This window comes from Anarrhichthys ocellatus, unplaced genomic scaffold, assembly GCF_004355925.1.
Source record: "Anarrhichthys ocellatus isolate YVR2014 unplaced genomic scaffold, GSC_Weel_1.0 scaffold104, whole genome shotgun sequence".
NCBI lineage: Eukaryota > Metazoa > Chordata > Actinopteri > Perciformes > Anarhichadidae > Anarrhichthys > Anarrhichthys ocellatus.
In genome coordinates this window covers 677,712-699,995 of record NW_022280134.1, presented here as the reverse complement: position 1 = coordinate 699,995, position 22,284 = coordinate 677,712, and the positions used below count along the sequence as shown (strand labels likewise).

Genomic DNA, 22,284 nt, shown 5'->3' with positions numbered 1-22,284 from the left:
CATGAGTGTGCAGAAGGTCAGCTGCTGATACAGACTTTACAGGCTCGATGGGTGAAAGATACTGGAAGCCAACCACGAGGCCTTGGCACCATGGCACAGACAAGTCAGAGCTGGAGCCCATTCAAATGTCTTGTGTGAGGAATGGATGCCAAATGTGATAAGTAGCACATTTGCATTTTTAGCACAACAGCAGCCTGAAACCATGCACACACTCTTTGATGCAATTTTTTAGCCTTATATCATTCAGAGGCAAGAGACAGGGAATCATATAAATACATTCATACATACATATAAAAAAAGTAAAATGTAAGTAAGCTCTTGAGTTGGTTTCCGTCTTTAGAAGATACTGGCAGTCTTACATCAAACATATGCAACAACTGATGCACACACGTCAGTGAAATGTCAGCTCTGTACACAGCTATAACAACAACATAGACCGACAGGCTGAAACTGAAATTGTAAAAAACAAGAAGTGAGGTTGATACTCACCGGTTCTGCAGCCAGGGCCTCCTTGTTGTAGTACTTTTTCCTCTCATACTTGTCCCGGATGAAGACCTCCACTGCTCTAAAGGTTAGAATTAAGGACTGAAACACTGCACAGAAATATCTAGATATCAGTTTTGCACATACGGTAGAAACATACAGTACATATTACGCTAACACCATCAACATATTGTAGTTCATGGGAACACCGGAGAGAAAAAAACTGGCAGTGCCAAGACTTTGTTTTCCTAATTCTTTGGGTGGTAGACAAGCTACATTTAGACATAGGTGCCTAAAATACGTTTTGCTGTTGACCGTATTCACAGCAGTACATTACTACTTCCGTGCTAGTACTCCGGTCTGTTTCTCCAAACTGGGAGTGAGCTGACTGCTAGCTACTGTAGGTAATACACCGACTATGGATATGGACCCCATACAACACCATTTCTAAACACTTCTTTAACCATCCCCTTAAGAAAAGGGCAGAGAACTTAATCCAATATTACAACCCAAACCACAATCTTTCCCCTTCAGATCCCCAAGTAAGTGTTTTACCTAAACCAACCAAATCCCCACCATGGCAGAAAAATATCAGGAATGAGTATCTCTATATGAATCTTAACTGGAACAGTGATTTGTGACGGTTTTAGAAGGTATTGTTCCTGCTAATAGGGACATCAGGTCAGAAGATGTACATCCCATTATAAAGCAATGAATCTCTGTCTTTCCGTGTGTCACCTGCATGTCTCAAGAACAGTTCATCCGATCTACTTCACAACTGGCGGGTGTTTCGATGGGGACCCAAAGACGTGCAGAGTTGAAGTTGGAGCAATTTGGACACGTGACACGTTCAATGTTAAGAAACTTTAAAGAAACATGGAATAGGGTTCTGTGCAGCAGCGGGGGCGTGGCCTCAGGGCTCTGAGGAGTCAAGCATTTGGCCTTTACAACCACTTTCTTCTGCACTTCCTGGAGTCAAAGAGCTATGCGCTGTTCTCGACAACACCGCAAGTAGCGCTTCCAATCAATCTTCAGAATTTACACAATCAGATTACATCACGTGCTTGAATTTGAATTCACTGGTCTATAATCCTCATGGCATAATTGTTAAATTTGATTAATGCTATCTGTACACAGTCAACATTAAATTAAGACAAAATTTGCAAAAAAATAATGTAGTGCTAAAAGCATATGTATGGAAGCCCTGAGAAGCAAAAGAGAAGATTATCCTGTGTTTATTCTAAGTTTTTTAATTTTTTTCAATTTGTGACAACAGGCTGAAGTGCACCATTATCACATCTTCTAAATAGGGCAAAAAGCATTCATGTTTTCTACCAGAGTTTAAATCCACATAACTTGCTTAAAACAACATAAGTACCATGTGTTTGGAGTACATGGAGAAATCAAAACTCCTGGAAGAAAACATGCATGATCTTAGTCTCATTAGAACGTGACGTAGAGGTGCAATTCAGCCTCTTGTGGTTGAAATATATTTTACACCAACAAACACAATTTCACCCGCCAAAACCTGTTTTTCACAGAAGCTTGTTCTCACTTGTTTCTCAGAGCTTTTGGACATATGTGAAAAATGTGTGAAAGAGTCTTTAACATTGAGTTTCCTTGCCAAATGGTATCAATACCGCTGCTGATATTGTTCAATCTTATCACAGAACTGTATTTCATTAACAACAGAAATTAGGCTGATCATCATGTTGTTTATGTTAGGATTCCTGCCATTCTCAAAGCACCATGACAGACATGCCAAGTGTTTGCGTGTGCGCATACACACACACACACACACACACACACACACACACACACACACACACACACACACACCCGCTCAACCTCACGCCCAACTCACACCCACGCGCCACATCGACTCTAATCCCGACTCTCTTATCTCCCCATTTCAGCGGCGACGCCTCTAGCGGATCAAGTAATAGACTTCCAAAGATTGAAAAAATGATGACCACCAGCACGGGTCGAGCTGCACGGGCTGCATGTCAGACACAGCACTTATTCAGTACTGTTGACTGGAGACAGCAGAACAGATGGGATGCTACACACCAAGACACTCCGCAACGAGTGTAATGGATAAATGTGTGCCAGATGACACGGTGGTTCTGTTCACATGACGACAGTGGAGTGTTAGATATTATATCTAGATTTACACAAAAGGTAGACGCTAGAAAAAGTAGCAGTTCCACAGTTAATCGTCATTATATTCTGTTGAATAAACCTCACACAGGTTTATGGATGTCAGCAGTTTAAAAAGGGCCATGGTTGTGAAGATACTCCTTAGGAAGGAGTTTGGAGGACTTTGCGTTTACAAAACATTTTATAACTGTAGATATGTTTTGTGGAACATTTTAGATTTGTTAAAGAATCCCTTTTTATGTGGTGGTGGTGATATCAATGGGTAAAAATTTATGCAAAACTATGAATGAACTCTTGTGTTCCATAATCATTATCTCTGCCAGGCGTAAGAGGATCATGTGTTCATTTGTGTGTGTGTGTGTGTGTGTGTGTGTGTGTGTGTGTGTGTGTGTGTGTGTGTGTGTGAGAGCGTGTATCTGTCAGTCTATCCACAGCAAATCTCTTTCTTACTTCAGCAGCAAAAGGCATTTGTGGCCATCGGCTCGGGTAAAAACAAGCCTCACCGAGTCTGTCGAAGGCCACAATTTGGCCTCAAACATTGACATCCATAGAAAGGTTTGGTCTCATTTTGAACCGGAGCATCTGCAGATTAATTCCATAACCGATATGTTATGATCCACTGAAGTTAGTCACGATATGAGATGAATAAATACCCTTTTTTGTAATCTTTTTTTGTAAAAAGGGAATTGTTTGGGAGAAGAGAGGGAGACACACGGAGTGCACTTTTCTAGAGTGCAGCACATAAATGAAGATTTAGAATATGGCTAATTACAGATGTTAATTACTAGAATTCTTCCAAACAAAACATTCTTCTTGACAAATGAAAACCTATATTAGTCAAACTATACAACTGCAAATACACCAAGACGACATCAATGTGTCCATACTGAAGGAAAAACATTCGTAATTACACGAGCACTAATGTAGGAGTTAAAAAAATAATGGCGGGGGGAATCAAACGCCATTTAGTCATTTACATATAGAGCACAGTAGATGGCTGTAATGTATGAACACAGGAGGACACATAGGAAACGCTCACACACATTCAGGCGGTATAGCTCCTCTAATCCTGGGTCCGTTATCTGCCGTTTTCAGCCAGCGGCGCTGCTGTCGGAACGACTAATGGACTTCAAAAGAGTGAGGAATGATGACCACCCGCACAAATGGGCCTGCCAGATACAAGATAGGGTATTAGAGCCGCGTTTCAAACGGGGAGATTATTTATTTCAGTCTGCTGGTGGAAATATGAACATATGCTGCTGTGTTAACCACCAAGCTGTCTCATGGAAAAAGGGGCAAATTGGTTACCGCTGCTTTCGCGGTTGTTGCATACGCAGACGCTGCTAGAGGTGTCCTGATTAAGTGTGTGGAATGACACCGACTTGGCGGAGCCTGTCACTTCTCGTGTGCTGCTGGAGATGATTTGGGAGATGCCGACGAAAGCTGAAGTTTGATGACGGCGACGAGTTAGATTTGAGGATGTCATTTCGTTGCAGAAAAAAGGCAGATTGCAGGAGTGATTTCAGGTTGAACTGATGCAGATAAATCTGAACCTTTTTAACTCGAAAGCGATTTTTTTTTCAGCAACAGTCTAATATAAAAATCTGTGTGACCGACCTCAGGACATAAACATCACTAAAACAAAACAGAAATCCTTCTGCAATGCATGACAAGTGTGCTGTAATCTACAAAATAAAGTTTTCACACAGCAGCTCTGAGACAGGGCCACGATTGATCCATACGGATCACCCCTCACGGTTCGGCTCACAGTTTAACGTTAACTATCACAGTGTGAAATAAAGTTTTACTGACGATCCTCCAATATTCAGTAAAATATGCGACCAGGACATCGGCATTCATGTTTTCTACACGCCGATCTCTGATATTGTGTGTTTTTATGACCACTAGTATTGAACGTGTCGAGTCTCTAAATTGCACCAAATTGAACACTGCACGACTTTGGGTCCCTATCAATACACCCGCCGAGTGTGAAGTAGATTGGACGAATGGTCCTTGAGATATGCAAAGGACACACACACATACATGCAGTCAGAGAATCTTACTTTATAGTTAGAGACTGAGCAGGGCCGGCACCAGTCGACCTTGATTCTGGATCATGATCCCGAGAGGAAAACATCTGATGGGAGTGGGATCTAACACGATGACAACGCCCCCCCGTCAACAGCGCACGAGGGGTCATTAAATGCTTTGATGGGTATGGAAATGCTATGGCTTTAACAGTCCTTAGATCTCAATACAATTGAATACCAATGGGAGACTTTGAAGCAACAGCGCAGTCACCATAAAAACAAAAGAGTGAATATCTTCTGGAAGACTGCTGTTCAACCCTCCAGTAGAAACCTTTTCTTTCATTTGTCGCCCATCTAAATGTCACAACTACCACAAAGTAGCGGTGATATTGGGAGCTTTAAGATTTCGATGTAAATATCGGGGTGGCACATATGGTGGTATGCAAATCTCTCCATGTTGACAGAGGGTTTTATAAAAAAAAAATGTACATTTAATGCACATTTAGTGTGACAAGAGCAGCTTGCACGCAATGTCGGGGAGACTTTTACGCCAATGTATGGTGACATGTATTGTGACAAACTGAGTTTTTATGTAGATGAAGTTGGGGTTGAATGAATGCACGGGGCAGTAAAGAGACAGTCGGAGAATACAACACACAGAAACAAGGAGGATACTGGTCCACCTGTGGCCGTCTGAAGTTCTCCGGTAGGTGGTCTTCATACAGCCGTTTGGCCCTGTTGTTGCCCATGTCGACCATACTCTGCAAGGAGAGAAAGGGGAGGAAGAAACAACGAAAAGTACATCAATTGGTGAAACTCCTTCAAAGAACATGTCAAACGCACACAGCAAGTTCTTTCGTTAGTCACATTTGCATTCGACTCAAATTTGCCCGCCGAATCCTTTCACACACATTCGAACGCACGTGTGTGAAAGACACGGCGGCCGTGTGAGGTCAAGGGTAAATCAGGAGGAGGGTGATACATGAGGTGATGATAGGAGAAGTGGTTGAGATGGAGTCCGAACAATCAGCCATCCGGAATTAATTAGTCTTTGAAAAACAGTGATTCAAATTCAGAGTGAGTCCTCCTTTTGACTCGCACTCAGCTGATGGGTAGGCAGTGCCTTGAAGAGGGAGAGACACACGCACACGCACGCACGCACGCACGCACGCACCAGTGCTCCTCATTTACTGTGTGTAATTGAATCAATGAGACATGCTAGTTACCCACGAAACACACATATACACACTAATTACAGGTCTCTGTATTCCCTAAATGTGTGTGTGCGCGTGTCAAACATGAGTTTATAGTCCCAATCACGAGTTTCAAGTCTTCTTCAATACGGTAGCATGTTCATTTAGTAAATTATGGGTTACATTAAAATGTCAAATATAAACGAAACAAGATAAAGATCGTAAGTACATTTTCTTTTAACCATGTTTTTTTTGCTAGCCAAAATGACCATACAAGCTAATGCTAGCTGCTGGCCCCACCCTCTCGTCCAAAAATGGTCACTTCCGGTCTCAAACGACCAAAATGTAAAACTCAAGATATGTGGGGCGGGTGTGGATTAGATGTAGAGCGGGTCGTCTGCCACACGGAAGTCCGGCGGTTCAATCCCCGGCTCCTCCAGTCCGCATGTTGAAGTATCCTTCAATGCTGAACTCAAGGCTCTGCGATCGTTTTTTTTAGATATTAGATCCTGATGAGCATGTGCCAATTAGCATTTCCACCTATACCATCAATGTGTGAATGGGTGAATGTTGACATGCCGTGTACGGCGCTTTGAGTGGTCAGATCGTCTCTTTTCAATGATTTACTTTTGAGGTGAACATCAAAGAGTTCCACGGATTCCCCCAGTCTGTGTTCGACTTCTGTGTGTTTCAATTTGACTGTGAATCGTAGAGGAAATGAATCGGAGAGGAAATGGTGCGATTTTTGAAACAAATTGGGTCGATTCGGTTAAATGGAAAACTTGACCGTAAAACAGAAACTACACAGTGACTTGTTAAGGTCAACTTGCACAAAGCTAACTTTAGTTGTTTGATTATGTGTTGGCCTCATTCACCAACTGTTCTCATGGTTTCTGCCGCACGGCACGTTACTGTTGTCTAAATGTATCATAGTGAGAACATCGGATTCTTGATAAAAGGAGCTACTAGGTCTACAACAAACCAGGTCCAAATTGGTCTCATCAGATATAAATCACAGATACAATCAGTGTACCTGGATCTGCTCCGGTGTCCACTGGTCCAGATTGACAGATTTGACTCTGGAGATGTGGACACCCAGGTTGCGGTGGATGCCGGCACAGCGGATGCACATGAACACCCCGAGGTTCCATGACGCCCATCGAGGACCTGGTGAGAGAAATAGAAAGAGAGTTTCTGCTTTAAAGGTGCATTGGTTCACATTTTTATTAAAGGTGCGATGTGTAATGCCTGGCCACTCGCTCCAAACAAATAGGGGGGAGCATTTCACCTCTACTAATGAGTCCACACAGTCGGCTGTAAAAAATAAAAAAAGCCAACTACTAACTAACAGCAGGGCAAGAATACGTGAAATTCCAAACTGCCGAAGCTCTACAGCGCATCCTAATAACACTGATATCTAAACGTGTCACATTGACATTTAGTTTAGGTTAGATCTGTGGTTCATTTTTTGAATGTTTTAACCTAAAATTGTGGCCACATTGCACCGTTAACGTGAAGGTCGTGCTGTGTTATCAGTCGAACAGACTCTGCTGCAGCAGAGAGCAGCTTTCCATCTCTAGCGTTTGAGACGATGCAGATTCCAGCCTCTCGATTCCCTTTCAATTCAAATCTAAACTGTGGAGGCGATGGAACGGCAGGAAGTGGTGAGTTGAAACTCTGCTGTGTAATAAAAAATAAAAAAAATAAAGAAAAGACCGCTATTCTGTCTCTGAACCTCTTCACCCGACACAGTCCGTCAAAAATTCAAAAGGTAAACCTCGCTTCCACAAACTGGACGAACTGCTTGGAAGTTAATAAGAAGAGATAAAATCCAAACATTCAAAGCCTTTACTTACTTTAGCAAAATTGTCTCACTTGTAGTGTTTCAGAGCGTGCCCACTTATCCCGAGACATTTGGTGTTATCAACATTGCTCTGGAAGTAATCCCTAATACACGTTAATGGGATTTTACGGACGGAGCAGAGGGTTGTGTTGTTTATGGATATCATTTGATTGCACTTCCTGTGGTTTAAGAATAATTATTCTATATTAAAGTGCCTGCATGCACCATCCGTTATTAGTCATCTTGAAGCACAACAAAAGGTGCACATATAGAATATTTTAATATCAAATATACACGTTGTGTCTAAAGAGTTATTAAGTTTAATAAACTCCAAAATAGAAAGTGGATTTTCTGTTAAATTGCCAGACTCAGTGTTTCAGGATCTCTTCAAATTAAGTCTTTATTGGTTGAAGGATTATAAAATGTGTACTTTTACTGCATGCATTCTAAATTACTTTCATTTACAGATTAATAGCTTTAATTAAATGTCAGTATAATTAAAAAATCTAGATATGAAAGGTACCATAAAAACAGGCATTTTAGATCAATGACAGCAGCTTTGAGTTTAATAAACTGGTTTACAAAAGCTTTTATTATTTTACGGGTCATTGTATTCACAGAGCCTAATCCTCAAAATTAAAACAAGAAAAACATTATCAATTACATGTGCAATAACGACAGGCTGAACTCCAGATCTAAATCCATTATTTTCCCAGCGCAGTACAAATTCATGGCGAGTGAAACCAACTAAGTCAAACTCAAAGTCGGATTTTGGATCTCTGCTTGCTAAAAAAAAAAAAAAGGGGTTACATAAAAGCCCTGGCAGAGAACAAGAAGGAACGGCCATCTCGCTGCACAGAACCAGAAGAAGCCAAGAACCTCCTGGCAGAACCGGACGAGACTTTAATTCCTGTTGACACGCAATCGGGCGACGTCTGTTGAGAGGAGGGATGAAAATTTTGGTATTTTCCCACAAGCAACTGCCCCATAAGGGTCAGTCTGACCCTCTTTTTTCTGTTGAGTCCTGCTGATCAGCTGATATTTTGAGATGGCAGTACTCTAGGACCTTTATCTCTTCAACATACCAAAGAGCCCATGTTCACCAAACCCCCTTCCTCAACGGAAGCAGGCACAGCACAAGCCAAAGCATATAATGTGTTCTTCCTGCATTCCCCATCTTACTCCTATTCCTGTCAAGCGGTTGCACATTCTTGGCACAACTATGCTACACAAGACTTTTGCATTTTTCATGTGAACAACCAACAAGTCCAACGCTATGAAAGTCTTCCAGGAAAAACTGGAACTCAAAGTGAAGATGTGGGCCGTCATCCCCAAATGTACTCGAAGAACTACTACTTCTCTTGATTTATTACCTCAGGAAACATTGTAAACATAAGTTTATGGTCTTAATCTCTAGTTTCAAGTCCATAAAGACCATAAAGCAAAGTATGCTTTAGGGCGGGGCTTACTGTCATTGACAGGTCGAGGCCGTTACCAGAGCCGTATATGACGTCTCTACGCCATTCCTCCGCATTCCAAATATGGCAACTTCCTGTCATTGCTTGCAAAAAAACAACAACATGGCAACGCACGTAATTTAAGATGGCAATGGCGAAATTGTCGAAATCTAGGCTTCAAAACGGCAGTCCACAAACCAACGGGTGACGTCACAATGACTACGTCCACTTCTTATGTACAGTCTATGAACAGCACACACTTTCAGACTCTTCTTGATTTCAACATATCCTCATAAAACGGTTCGTATGATATCCTACAAAAAGTTACTCCTCATTTTTTGTGAGTTTTCCTACAAAATCCAGCAACACATGTCAATTTCTGCTCATTACATGTATACAGCCATTTCAAACTGAACTTCCGTTTTCACAGGAAACAAGTTAAGTTTATGCAACAAAACTACTTAGTTAGGTTCAGGAAAAGATTTTCGTATGGGATTGAGCAATGTGAAAAGTTCTTGAATTACTTTGTTATGTTTAGAAAAAGATTGTGAACTACTTTGTTATGTTTAGGTAACAAAACTACTTGGTTAGGTTTAGGAAAAGGTGGACGTTTGGGTTAAAATAACTACAGAAGCGCCGCTACGGAAGGGCAGCTACGGAAGTGCGCAAGTTACGTGACAAATCAATGTTGACTTATCATTTCACATGGGGAACGAACAGCGGTCTCCAGGGTGACAAATCCGAGTTTGTTGGACCCCTCCATCTCATGTCCCGCCAGCTCATAGCTCATGATTACGGGATTTCGTGGGATATCTGCGAATTACGGTGCATTATTTTTCGTAAGAACGTCGAATCAGACCAGCTTGAGAAATTAATGATGTTGTGAAGTTGTTAACACAATAAAAAAAATTAAAGAAGTTGTTTAAATCCTGGCTGCCTCGCAATAACATCTCCGCAAACCCAGCCTATTGCCGCATAAAGTGGGCATGATTGCCGGATTTTCTGTCAAATTACAAAAAATTGTCAGATGCAGCTCACAGAGTATTAACACACTCCTGCATACCCACAGAATCGCTTTATAAATATTATGTTTGAGCGAGTTCAGGTTAAGAGCTGCCCACAGAAATCTGTCGACCAGATGCATCATCCGTCATGTATAAAAGTAGCACGAAACCCCCCCCCCCCCTCGCTCTGCCAAATCTCCACGGGGATGAATAGGAGAGGGCACGGACATGACAAGTCAAATCATTTTAATGGCCACATAGTGGCTGCAGTTCCTCGGCGCCGGCGGTGGCTCCGTCCCTCCCTCTCCGGGCCGCGGAGCTCGCCATCCGTCAATCTGACCATCGAAAAGTGACTTTGAACGCAGCGAGTGCAATAGGATCAACTTTTATGGATCCGGGCTACATGGCGATGGTTGCAGCAGGGATGGTTGGATGGCGGCACAGTCTAGCGGGCTCGAGTGAGAGCATCAGTGTGTTAATGCGGTGGCACTAATGCGCTATAGACGGCCTAAAGGAGCATTAAAGCAGGGATGACTGAGCGTTAAGCCCGAATCAAAGCAGCTCAGCCACAGTAAGCCGGACTCAATCTGCGTGGATCGGACTGAGCTCTCGTCTGCCCTGCGATGACCTCTCTGAACGCACTTCACACGGCGACATACGCTCTGTACATGTGTGTTTACCCGCGTATAGCAGGTGTATTTGTAACATGCTGCAGATCATCCAGATACACCGACGTGTCACTTAGCGGTCGGTTTTCACCGACATTTTCACAAAAAAAATGAAGGAATTATACTTTAAATTTGATTTCCACCCTATCAGCCACATTTCTCCCTGAGATGACGAGCAGCGATGATGCTTTGACTGGTGAGTTCCAGCGATCCCTCCGAGTAGTTTAGAGTAATCCGATTACTCCTCACTTTTGGCAGCAACCAGAGAGGTCATGTAAATAGGCATCACTGTGGTAACAGTGCTGTAAAATGGTTTTGGCTTTTTTCTCATTCTTTTAAATAAAATAAAGTTGTCTGACAATTTAGCAGCCAAATCTGATGGATTACTACCTTTGTGTGAACTGGGCTTCTGCTCAGTTGTAAATGAGGCTGCCGTGGTTTATCCTGATTTATGATAGTAATCTGCTCTGCTTTTGTGCGCATAGAAATGGAGTCATTGTTCAACCAGCCACCATGACTTATTAGTTCAGGCTATGTGGAACCCACAACCGTTCTTTTGGGAGTTATGTGGGCCAATTGAAGTGTTCTAGTTCTCAACTGTGATCTCACACAAGAGAACATGTTGTCCTGCGTACTGTGGGGAAAAACAGTAAGCAGCAAAAACAGCAGGACTTTTATTGTGAAGAATTTATAGGAAAGGTGTTTATCCAAGGTTTTACAGATGTTCCTTTAACCACGAAATATATCCGATCCGGCAAGTATGGGCGGGTTCTTTTCCCATTGATAGGAATTTTAGTTTAATGCATCTTTGACTGATAAAAGCATACCACTTGAAGGGTTTACATTTCCAAACATGAAATCAGTGTCAAATCTTAGTGTTTTCAGTTGGCTAACGTGACACTAGCAGTATTGTACATTTTGTGTACTTACACACTTTACATTTCCGAGAAAAAAAACCCACATACTTTTAAATACTGTATATATCAGCCGAATATCATCAGATTCCGTTAAACTCTCAAATATAATTTTCGCTATGTGCCTTAAAAATTGGAGGCTATAGTCAGTAATATATGCTCAGCGAACTAACCCATTAGCACAAAGGCTCAGACTTTAGCACAAAGGCTAACCCAGCAGCACAAAGGCTCAGATGTTAGCACAAAAGCTAACCCAGCAGCACAAATGCTAACCCATAAGCAAAAAGGCTCAGACGTTAGCACAAAGGCTAACCCAGCAGCACAAAGGCTAACCCAGCAGCAAAAAGGCTCAGACGTTAGCACAAAGGCTAACCCAGCAGCACAAAGGCTAACCCAGTAGCAAAGTCTCAGACGTTAGCACAAAGGCTAACGCAGTTGCACAAAGCATACCCAGTGAGCTGAAAAAGCAGATTCAGACATAAATCGAAACATGTGCCAACATGACGGCTATTTTATTTTTGCTTATATGCCTGTGGCATGTAACAGTTGTTACAGTTTGGCCTATTTATTATAATATTACTAATATTCCACACGCTACTGAGGCTCCTGTTTGTTAAATGAATACATTGTAAAATTGCCATTATGTCTTGTTTCTTCCTAGTTACTGATAGACTTCAATCATCTAATCCACCAAACAAGAGTCAATAGCAACAGCAGAATAAACTGTTTGGCATTGGCAGAGAAGACTTGGCAAATTTTTCATGGGCGCAACCCACATACTCAGCTGTGCTGCTCATCCCAGAAATGCATGTTCCTTACAAATGGGGCACTGTTTGAAAGGTAAATAAACAGGCTTGCCAACGGTATAAGATGTATTGCCAAGAAGCATTGTTACAAGAAAGAAATAATCTGTCAAACACTAATTTCCAAACTTTTTGTTCGATGTTTATAACGTCGAAAACACGTCCTCTTGCCTGTTGACAGCCAGCTCAGTGTGTTGCACACAAACCAGTCTGACTAGCAAACCAACAGTTTTCATTACACTATATTTATCCCTTTAAGGTCTCTGCATTTGACCCATCCCTGTATATAGGGAGCAGTGGGCTTAGGGGTTCTCTGTTAGGGTGTCTTGCTCAGGGACACTTCGACATATGCCAAGAATTGAACCGTCGACCTTGCGGTTACCAGACAACCCTCTTAACCCAGTGAGCCACAGTCGCCCCAAAATGAAAAGCCCACATTTCTGGATGGAAGGAGAAACACACCAAAACATTATGAAAGACTTGGATACCAACAGGTTTTTTGATAAGCGCAACAACAACCTTTTAAAAAGGTGGTCGAAGGACCGAATGAGGGACGACGTGTTCGCAGTCGGACAAGTCTGCCACCGGTGGAAAAACGTTGGAAAAACGTTGGAAAAACATGTTTTGACGGAAAGAAGCGAAATGGCACAAGCGCTTCCCTGCCGTTCCATATTTTGACGTAATAAACGATAGTTAGGGCATCAACTCGTCAAACACAGCCGAGAATGGCGTCGACGGTGGAGTCACCGTGGGGTTGTTTTTACGTTAATCGGAAAGATGCATGGCTGCGTGTAAACTGGAATATTAATGGAATATTCATTTACATTATCCATATAAACAGCTTATTAGGAGTATTGTCTTTTTTTGGAATAAGGGCAAAAACCGTAATATTTAGTGCATGTAAATGTAGTAAATGTCACTGGTTTTTACCTGAATAATAAGGGCAAATTAGGTGGTAGCAAAAACACTTCTACTTGTTTTAGCAACACACGCTATTTTGATCTATGGCTGGAATTACATGCGCTTTGGTGTAGTGTTAAACTTTTGTTGCAGGTGCAATATAACAGCCATTGTTTAAAAGAGGACAAGGTTAAAACCACTCTGATGTATGAATAACTACTGTTCGCAGAATCCATCAACAATACCTGGTGGAAAAACAACCTTTACCCCCCCCCCCCTAAAACGACCTTCACCTAGTCTTCAGATGAAAGAATACATGCAGCTGATGCTGAACAGATATGCATGAAACAGTAATGTGTGTCTCATGTGGGTTGTTCACACTCAGTGACAGTTTTACTTCGTTGCACTTGCTCTGCATTGAAGTTCGGGCGAAAATAGACAGCTGACCTGATTAGACCCAAATGAGCTTTTTCTCTCTCTCTCACTCACTCTCTCACACACACACACACACACACAGAGAAATAGATACCAGTGAGGATGACATCACAGGATCACACTTCAAAGGCCCAGTGAAACGGAAGTTCGAGCATGTTTCTGGGTCACGTGGGACGCACCTATGATAGCGATAACTGGACTTTGGTGCTTAATCATTAATAATAGCCAATACCAGATTAGCCGTTCTTCACCAAAACCCAATCCAGCTATTTGAGTCAATATCAGTATCCGTGCATCTCTAGCTAGCGTATGTAAGCGCACCTCACATTTTATTTTACAGGACGAAAAGATGATTGGATTTTGATGTAAAAATACACAGATATAGATTTTTTTATTTTTTGCGTTTGATGTAAAATAGATGCACAATATGACCGGGGACGTGACCTAAAAGTATTTTTAAAAAAAAGAAATCTTTCACTCTCATCTTGACTTTAATAGAGATGCACACATACGAACTGCGGCTGCTGCTCTGCCTCTTCATTTGAATCATCTTTTATCATAATTTTCAGTCGAGTGGCTCTTTAGGTTTTATGGCCTTTTTATTTCGTCTTAATGTCCTCTCGTACAACGCCGTGAAAACTTGGCACCAGAGCTCTGTATATAATATTTATAGTTCCTTGAATGGTGTTTGTCTTAAACCAACTTTATCCCTCTCTTCTCTTCTTTTGTACTTCTAGGAATAAGAAACAACAGCTTGCAATACGGCATTAAAGCTGAACGGTGCCTCAGGCAAGATAATAAGCCACCGCCGTGCAGAATTTTAGTGGCGCTCTCCTTTAAGAAAGAAGTTTAACAACCTCCAGTTCCTAATTAATAAAATATCCTCTCAGTAAAATCACCGGGAGGCTGCCCAAATTCTCAGCGCAGGCCAGAGAGTGGAAAATCATTGAGTGACGGGCAGGACGCTGACGGGGGGGCATTTTGAAAAGAAAACAGCGCTGTGCTGCCCCCTGCTGGTCCGTTAGTGCGTCAGAGTGAGCAGTGATGAGGAGGAGAGACTGCTTCCCCTTCATTATCACAGCAAATAAAACACCATCACCTCGTCTCATCGGATGCAGACATAGTGAGGGAGTGAGCTACAAGAACTTCTACTCCACAACCTAGCACCTGCTTTTTGTCTTCAGTGTGTGTGTGTGCTACAAGAAGGAGAAGCAACAGATTTAGAAGATGTTTGACCTGTCCAGCATTTTAAATTCAGCTCAGCAAATGTAATGGATGGATGAAAGTGAGGCTGGGGCGCCATCTGCTGCTGATAGGAGGCAGTGAGATGAATCCAGTCAGAGGAAGATCACACAGTCATCCGCTGAAACACGACACAACGTTAATTGGCAATTTTGTTTTTTTAGCTGTGTGTACCTAATAAACTGGCAACTGCACAGAGGGACACTCGTCTTTTGTTAGCGAGAAACAAACAATAAAACAATCTTAAAAATAAAAATGAAATCAAACACTATTTTTCACTTCACCACGGTAGTGAACCAGACAGCTGTTCCCAAGTCAACTTATTGAGTGTTTTCTTTATGGAAATCTGCAGTAAAAGCCTTTATTGTGTCATCCCGAACTTATTTCTAAGAAACTCGTTTAGATTTAGGGTTTAAAGTGGTGCTTTTGTGCGATTCTTTGTGCAGAAACTCAGTTTTACACATCGATTAAATCAACTAATCTATTAGTCGACAAAAGTGTGTGAGTGTTAGTCAACGAAGAAGAGAAAAAGTGTTTTAATACCTGTCTTTGAGGCAGGATAACAAAGATGGCGGCTTCGGCACACAACACAGAGATGAGCCATCTTTTTGTTCCTTTCAAAAGACTTTCATATTAATCACGGTGAGCTGCAAAGCACATCTTTAGTCGGATCTGTCACCACAACGCAAACCTGGATTTGTTTTGCTTGGGTAAAAAAAAAAATGATTCAAACATCTCCGGGAACACTGTGGACTCACACGACGTGTTGGGAGTGTGAAAGCGGCTTCAGATGAATGTGAGTCAGAGAGAAATGTCAGACCAATAAATATCTCTCCTGTTGTTGTATCACAGCTATCACCTGATGAGTGAGAACACTCGAGTGTGTGTCTTCTCTCTGGCCTTCATCGGCGTGACTTATGGTCGACGTTAGCACAGACGCTAACGACGCGTCGGGTCTTAGATGTTTCCTTCACGCTGAATGCAAATGGAAAAAATAAATGAAGTTTGTGTTGCATTTAAAACTTCCCTCACAATTTGATGTGACATTGAACCCAACCGGCCACCTCTACGCACTCCTCTCACTGAGGCTGAACCTGTGTGTGTGTGTGTGTGTGTGTGTAAGTGACAGCAGAGCCGGGTACCAAGGACGGGTCGTCAAAATGCAGAGTGCCCCCTGCTGGGCGCTTGCCAAGCTGCAAGCTGCACGCACACACACCACGCCCCCTGGCCACAAATCGGAACACACACTCCCGTGCAACATGTGTCACACACACACGTGTGTGTGTGTGAGAGAGAGACATTGTGTTGAACCCAAAGGTGAAAATTATAGTCTGGACTCTAAGTAGTGGACAGATTTAGCTGCCAAGAAGGACGAGGGGGGAAATGGAACTGCAATCAATAAGGACTAGCTCTCTCTCTCTCTCTCACACGCCTACACACACACACACACACACACACACACACACAAAATGTAGGACAGTGTGTGTAGACAGGAGACGGGAGTGAGGGTGGAATTACAGCCGAGAGGATCGGGTGAGTCACCACACTGACCACGCCCGGCACACACCGACTGCAGCCGGCGACGCCGAGGACAAAACCAACAGATACAAACTAATCAATCGAACCAAACGAGTGGTGAATAAAACCCAACACGCCGCCTTGTGCTGGGTTTGGAGCGCAGCATCCAGAGGAGACGTCAAACTCAAAGAGGGAAAAACCAGCTCCCGGTTCACGTACAGAACTTACAGGAAATGATTATTTTTCAGGTAATTCACTGAAACAAATGACAAAGAGATGGTGACTCACATAAAAAAAGAGGTCCTTAAAGGGACAGTTCACCTCTTACATGTGCTATTCATCAATCCAGATGGTTTTGCTGTGAGCTGCCGAGTTTTGGAGATATCGGCCGTTGAGATGTCTGCACTCTCTCTAAAATAGTAGGACCAGGTGGAGCTCGGCTTGTTGTTCTCAAGGCGGCAAAAAAATATATCCATACAATGTCTCTACAATGTATCATGACCCGGTGACTCAAGGCCCTTGTTGTGTGCATTCTCATGGAAGAACTTTGGCTGAAAGAAAATAGTTCCTGCATGAAACTGCTCACAAGGTGAAAGAATACGCATTGTTGATTTTGGGGTGAGCTGTCCCTTTAATGTTTTAGCACAAAAAACATCATAAATGTTATTGAAACTAATATTACATTCTATGTGAACCACATAATCACATGGTCGGTAGATACAAACAAACTTTTCTGGTTTCAGCATGAAAACAATCAGGAAATGATGCAGTTGTTGAGTTTACAATTTTTCAAAATAAAACCACTTCAAAGTACATTTAGATCATTTACAGACACATTTAGTAAGACACCTTCAGCATTACTTGCGGTGTAATGATAGTTCTTGATAACAGCTGTATCCACTTCTCCACAACGCATTCAAGCTAACACGCAATCTATTCCAATTCAATGGAACGGCACCCATATAGAGTGATGCTTGAGACCGGCTGAGCAGAGAGTGACAGTTAAGAGCGCCCTCTGCTGCACTGCAAGGTAAACTACCTATTGCGCTTATCCATTGTATCGTTTTTAATCTGAACAGGTCCTTAAGAGTTCCAATATTTAAAAAAAAAAAAAAAACATGCTGGAATGAAAGTTGGACTTAAAAGTGACAGAGCTTCTTATCTTTTTGCACTTAAAAACTGACTGACACGGTAAGGATTAAAAACAATTGTTTTTTTATTTCAGAGTGGCAACTATTGTGCAACGCCCATTTTTTGTTTGGATAAAAATAGCTGTGACATAGCGAACATGACACATCGGGCCTGGCTGGATGCTGCTGCTGTATGAGTCAGTCAGTAAACGCGCCTCAGGCTGCAGGGTCACTGGCTGATGCAGATAATGCAGTGCAGTGGGAAAGAGCAACACTTGATCAGCTGCTATAATCATAGGAATTCTGTATGAGAATCAGCAGTATGACAACAGGACTGATATAAAATGAACCTTTTATATATCGAAAAAATTATATACATTGTGTCGGAGAGAGAACAATCATTTAAATGGGTATGATAAAACGTGGTCGTATAAAACCAGGTCCATGGCACCCGAGCAGTTCCTTCCACTGAGGAAGACCATGAGTTGTGGTTGAAAGCGTCAGAAACGACGCGTCATTCCCGCCTTGTTTTGAGTTTGATCTGGTCAGAGTGCTGTTTTAAGAGATTCAGCATGAAACTCAATCCACTGAGAAAGACTTGAGCGAGGCCGTTGAAAGATCTGTAAGAAGCTAGTAAGTGGAATTTGAGCAAAATCTTTTTTTTAAACTAGGACATTATTTATTATGAATGTACTTCGTATAAATACAAAAAAGTGTGTTTGGTCTGAAAGGGTTACTGTATTTTATCCTGTAAAAATGTTGGTAATTTAAAGTTAGGTGCAGTCAATACGTGCATGCTGGGAGCTACAACCCCAGGCCAGGATGATGAAATGCTATTTAAACGGATACTAATATAACATAATGGGAAAGAGATGCAGCTGCAGCAGTAAATCATGAGTCACCGGCTGAGGGAGGTCTGGTGCTACAGATTACATTTATAGGCATGGTGATGACGCAAACGGCATTTAATCTCAGTCATAGGTAGCCCCAATACGAGACGTTCAAATCCCACTCAAAAGTCGGGGAATTTCATGCCTCCGTACTTACAAAAAAAATAAAAACACAAGTAGGTTAATTAAGACGTTTGGGTAACAGCACGATCATGGGATCATTTTTTTATGAATCCATTGTGCAAAACATTGTTAAATTGATCTGTTTTATGTTGTGACCACTCACTACTGTGAATTATCAAGTTGCAGCATGCACATTTGAAAACGTATTAGAATACATGGCGGGTTGATGTATTGGATTGCTGCCGAATTAAAGACTGGGTCCTAAAGATTAAGGAAAACTCCGCGATGAAACTGTAAGTAAGAGTCTGTGCACGGGGATCTCAAACTTTCGTATTTTTGAATGTAGTTTTGGGGGCGTTTTAAAGAGCGCATCGCGAGTCATAGATAAGGTGTTGGCTGCAGCTGCAAAAAATAATAAAAAAATACTACAGTATCTGATGCAGACATGCTTTTTCTACGCAGCACATTCAGCGAGCAAACGACTCCACTGATTTAATGTTGCCTACACAAGACTCGCACGTTTTCCGCTCATAAATAAACCAGTCAAGGACATGACATCGATATACTGTCTGATAAAGCCTGCGTCAAGTTAGCCCCAGCCATACGATACAAAACCGGAATTACAGCCCATCTGATTTCAAAATAAGCATGAATTTTCGGAGCAAATTTACAAAAATATATACTAGGCGAGAAGGACAACATTAGAAGCTCATAAACAAAAGAGCACCATCAGCCTCCCAGACTCAATGACGAATAGAAATACCAACATTGCTCGTCCTGTAATTCATCAAGTATTTAGAGTGTAATTATACATTTTTGATGCAAGCAATGAAGCAGTCAACGTGTTATGTAGTTTTCATGTTAAAATAAACATTCAGCTAATATTCGATTTCGTGATATCATTAACCTCTCATTGTAGCTCATTTATTGTGCTATTCGAATTCAAATAAAAAGATTATTCCTTATCGTTCTTTTCACTACACAAAATAACGCAAGAGCGCGATGGGAATTTTATTTTGAAAATTATAAACGGAAGTTGCATACTTTTTTGGTTACTTGCACAAATGTCGCTCATTAGAGTTCGTTTTTGCCTTAATTCTGACTGGACAAGCACCGACTCTGTTTGCATTGCACAACATAAACATATTAAAATGGAAAAATATATATTAGTTTTGTCGGAATTAACGTGACACACTTTGGTATTAAGCTAGTTACTAGCGTTAAGCTAAGAGATATGTAACGTTCAGCGTAGCTCTACAGAAGTGACTCCCCAATAAATAACGTTACAATATGTTGCTAGCTTTAGCAAACCGTTAGCCGCCGAGTTCCCACATCATTCCATCATTTCATCTTTTTATACTCGCATGCCTGACATGGTTCACAGCAAACACTGTCAGGCTTACCTTTTGCCTCACAGTCGGCACAGAGCTTGTTGTCTTCTTCCCTCAGCAGTTTAGACAGGATGACCTGATGCTGCTCGTTCAGTTTCTGGGCTTTTTCTCGCTCCGACCGCGTCGTCATTTTGCCAAAGTTTGGAAGCTAGTCCCGCTGTTGTAGAGCCGATAAAAAAACACGGGAGTCCTGAGCTTGTATTAGAAAGGGTGGGACATCCCCCTAGAAGCCGCACTGTACCGCCTGTGTTCAGCTAGCTTGCAACCTGCTAACAAGGTAATATGGATCCAAGGCAGCATCATCCCTGCTGCCTTCACGGCTGTCGGAATTTCTACAGCAGCGCATGAATCTGAACAGAAATCGCTTTATTGCTCAAATAGGTTTAGCTCTCAATGTACTTACATACAAGTTTACACAATTCACATACAGAATACATTCAGCTACAACAAGAGATAAGCAGACATAAAAATAGTTTAAAGCTATTATGTACAAGCATGTTGTATATAATATACAACCTATAACCTATTGATAAAACACTTTGAGCTGCATCTTATATATTAAATATATGTTGTTATATATATATATTATTTGATTATTAATATTGGTTCATCAACATGTAAGCTGTATTTAAATGTTGCATGCTAGCAACGTGAACCCAATTACCTACTTTATTTATTGTTGGGAAATTGAATCTTTAACAAGGCATCATATTTAATAAGCTGACTATTTCATAAGCTTCGTAAAATCTTTTATCTGCAAAGTAAAGTTGTAGAAAGCAGCAGGAATTGAAACACTGATTGACTGAAAAAGACAAGGACTGTGTGTGTTTACTTGTTCTAATACTTCTAATAAAGTTATTATTATTATTATTATTATTATTATTATTAGTGATATTAGTGAGTCGTAATAGTAAGAGAGAGACACAGACCCAAACCTCCACCTCCTGTCCCTGCTGGGCTAGGTTTCAATCAGTCAAGTCATAATTCAAGAGTTCTTAGTGTTGTGAAGCTATTAAGTGACTGTGTCTCGGAGACTCTAAGATATCGTTATCATTCAGTTGGAAGGTTTATTTAAAGCTGATTTTTTTAACCCCAACCTTTCATAATTTAAACAACGTACAAACCCTATACTTTCCAGCAGGTTACTACACTTATAGGGCGACCTATTAAAGAATAGTACCGGATGGATTTTCTCTTAAACAGCTCATCAATGAATCAACCAATTGTTTCAACGCAAGCTGTAACTTTTAGTCTTTCTGTTCTTGGATCTACTACAGAGTGACAATCAGAGGTTACTAATTTTATTCATCTTTAGTTACTTGTTATGCTTTTTCACCACTGTTTTTTAACTCATATTTGGGATCAGGACGGCGGATTCCACAAGACTTGGTTGTGTGCCAGTTTTACGTTTTGTATGTAATTTTTCTGAGTGTGGAAAAAGTAGTTTTGTAGTCTTGTAGCTCAAATGCATTCATATGTTCGGCTAAAAAAAAAAGAAAATGTCTCACCAAGGTTGCCTGCGTCAGAGTTTCAGGTGTCAGCTGAAACTCGTAATTAAAGTGACATGGAAGGTTAATGGATCAGTAAAACAGCTAAATAGACCACATTTTCTCTAAGATGTGTCTGATACCAGCATTCAGACAGCGGTTTGTCACCAAAAAAAGCTTTTTCAGTAAAGATTTTCAGTAACAGCAGTAACATTCGCCACCATGGACGGATTACTGAACGGGCCTACTGGGCACAGGCCCAGGGGCCCAACAGGTTTGGGGGTCCTGGGGCCAAAGCCTTTGTTTGAAGTTTTAAGCAACCACAAAGAGACAGAAAACTACCACAGAGATGGGAAATGACCAACAAAAGACACATGATAACCAAAACAGACAGTATACAACCAAAAACAGGCGTTAAACACCTATAAAGAGACAGAATACGACCATTGATAGACAAAAAATGGCCAAAGAGAGACATAAAGTAACCAAAAACTGGTGTAAGACGACTACAAAGAGATGCAAAACCGCCAAACAGTCCCTTTGAATATGCGGCTCTTGGCCTTATGTTGGAGGGGCCTTTACATTCCTGTGCCCAGGGGCCCATTGTCTCGTA

General features: G+C 41.5%; 1 protein-coding gene across 3 annotated transcripts in view; it reads right to left on the bottom strand.

Annotated features, from left to right (window-relative positions):
- LOC116399203 (stromal membrane-associated protein 1-like) overlaps positions 1–20,513 on the bottom strand; it is a 95,325-nt gene extending 74,812 nt beyond the window's left edge. For all 3 annotated transcript variants that reach the window (XM_031876169.1, XM_031876170.1, XM_031876171.1), the window contains exons 1-4: positions 20,197–20,513; positions 6,900–7,033; positions 5,349–5,434; positions 490–565 (exon numbers count right to left, since the gene is read on the bottom strand). In XM_031876169.1, coding sequence (XP_031732029.1) covers positions 490–565; positions 5,349–5,434; positions 6,900–7,033; positions 20,197–20,314 — 414 coding nt within the window. In that variant the 5' untranslated portion in view covers positions 20,315–20,513. The remainder of the gene's footprint in view (positions 1–489; positions 566–5,348; positions 5,435–6,899; positions 7,034–20,196) is intronic.
- Between the last annotated feature and the right edge of the window lie 1,771 nt (positions 20,514–22,284).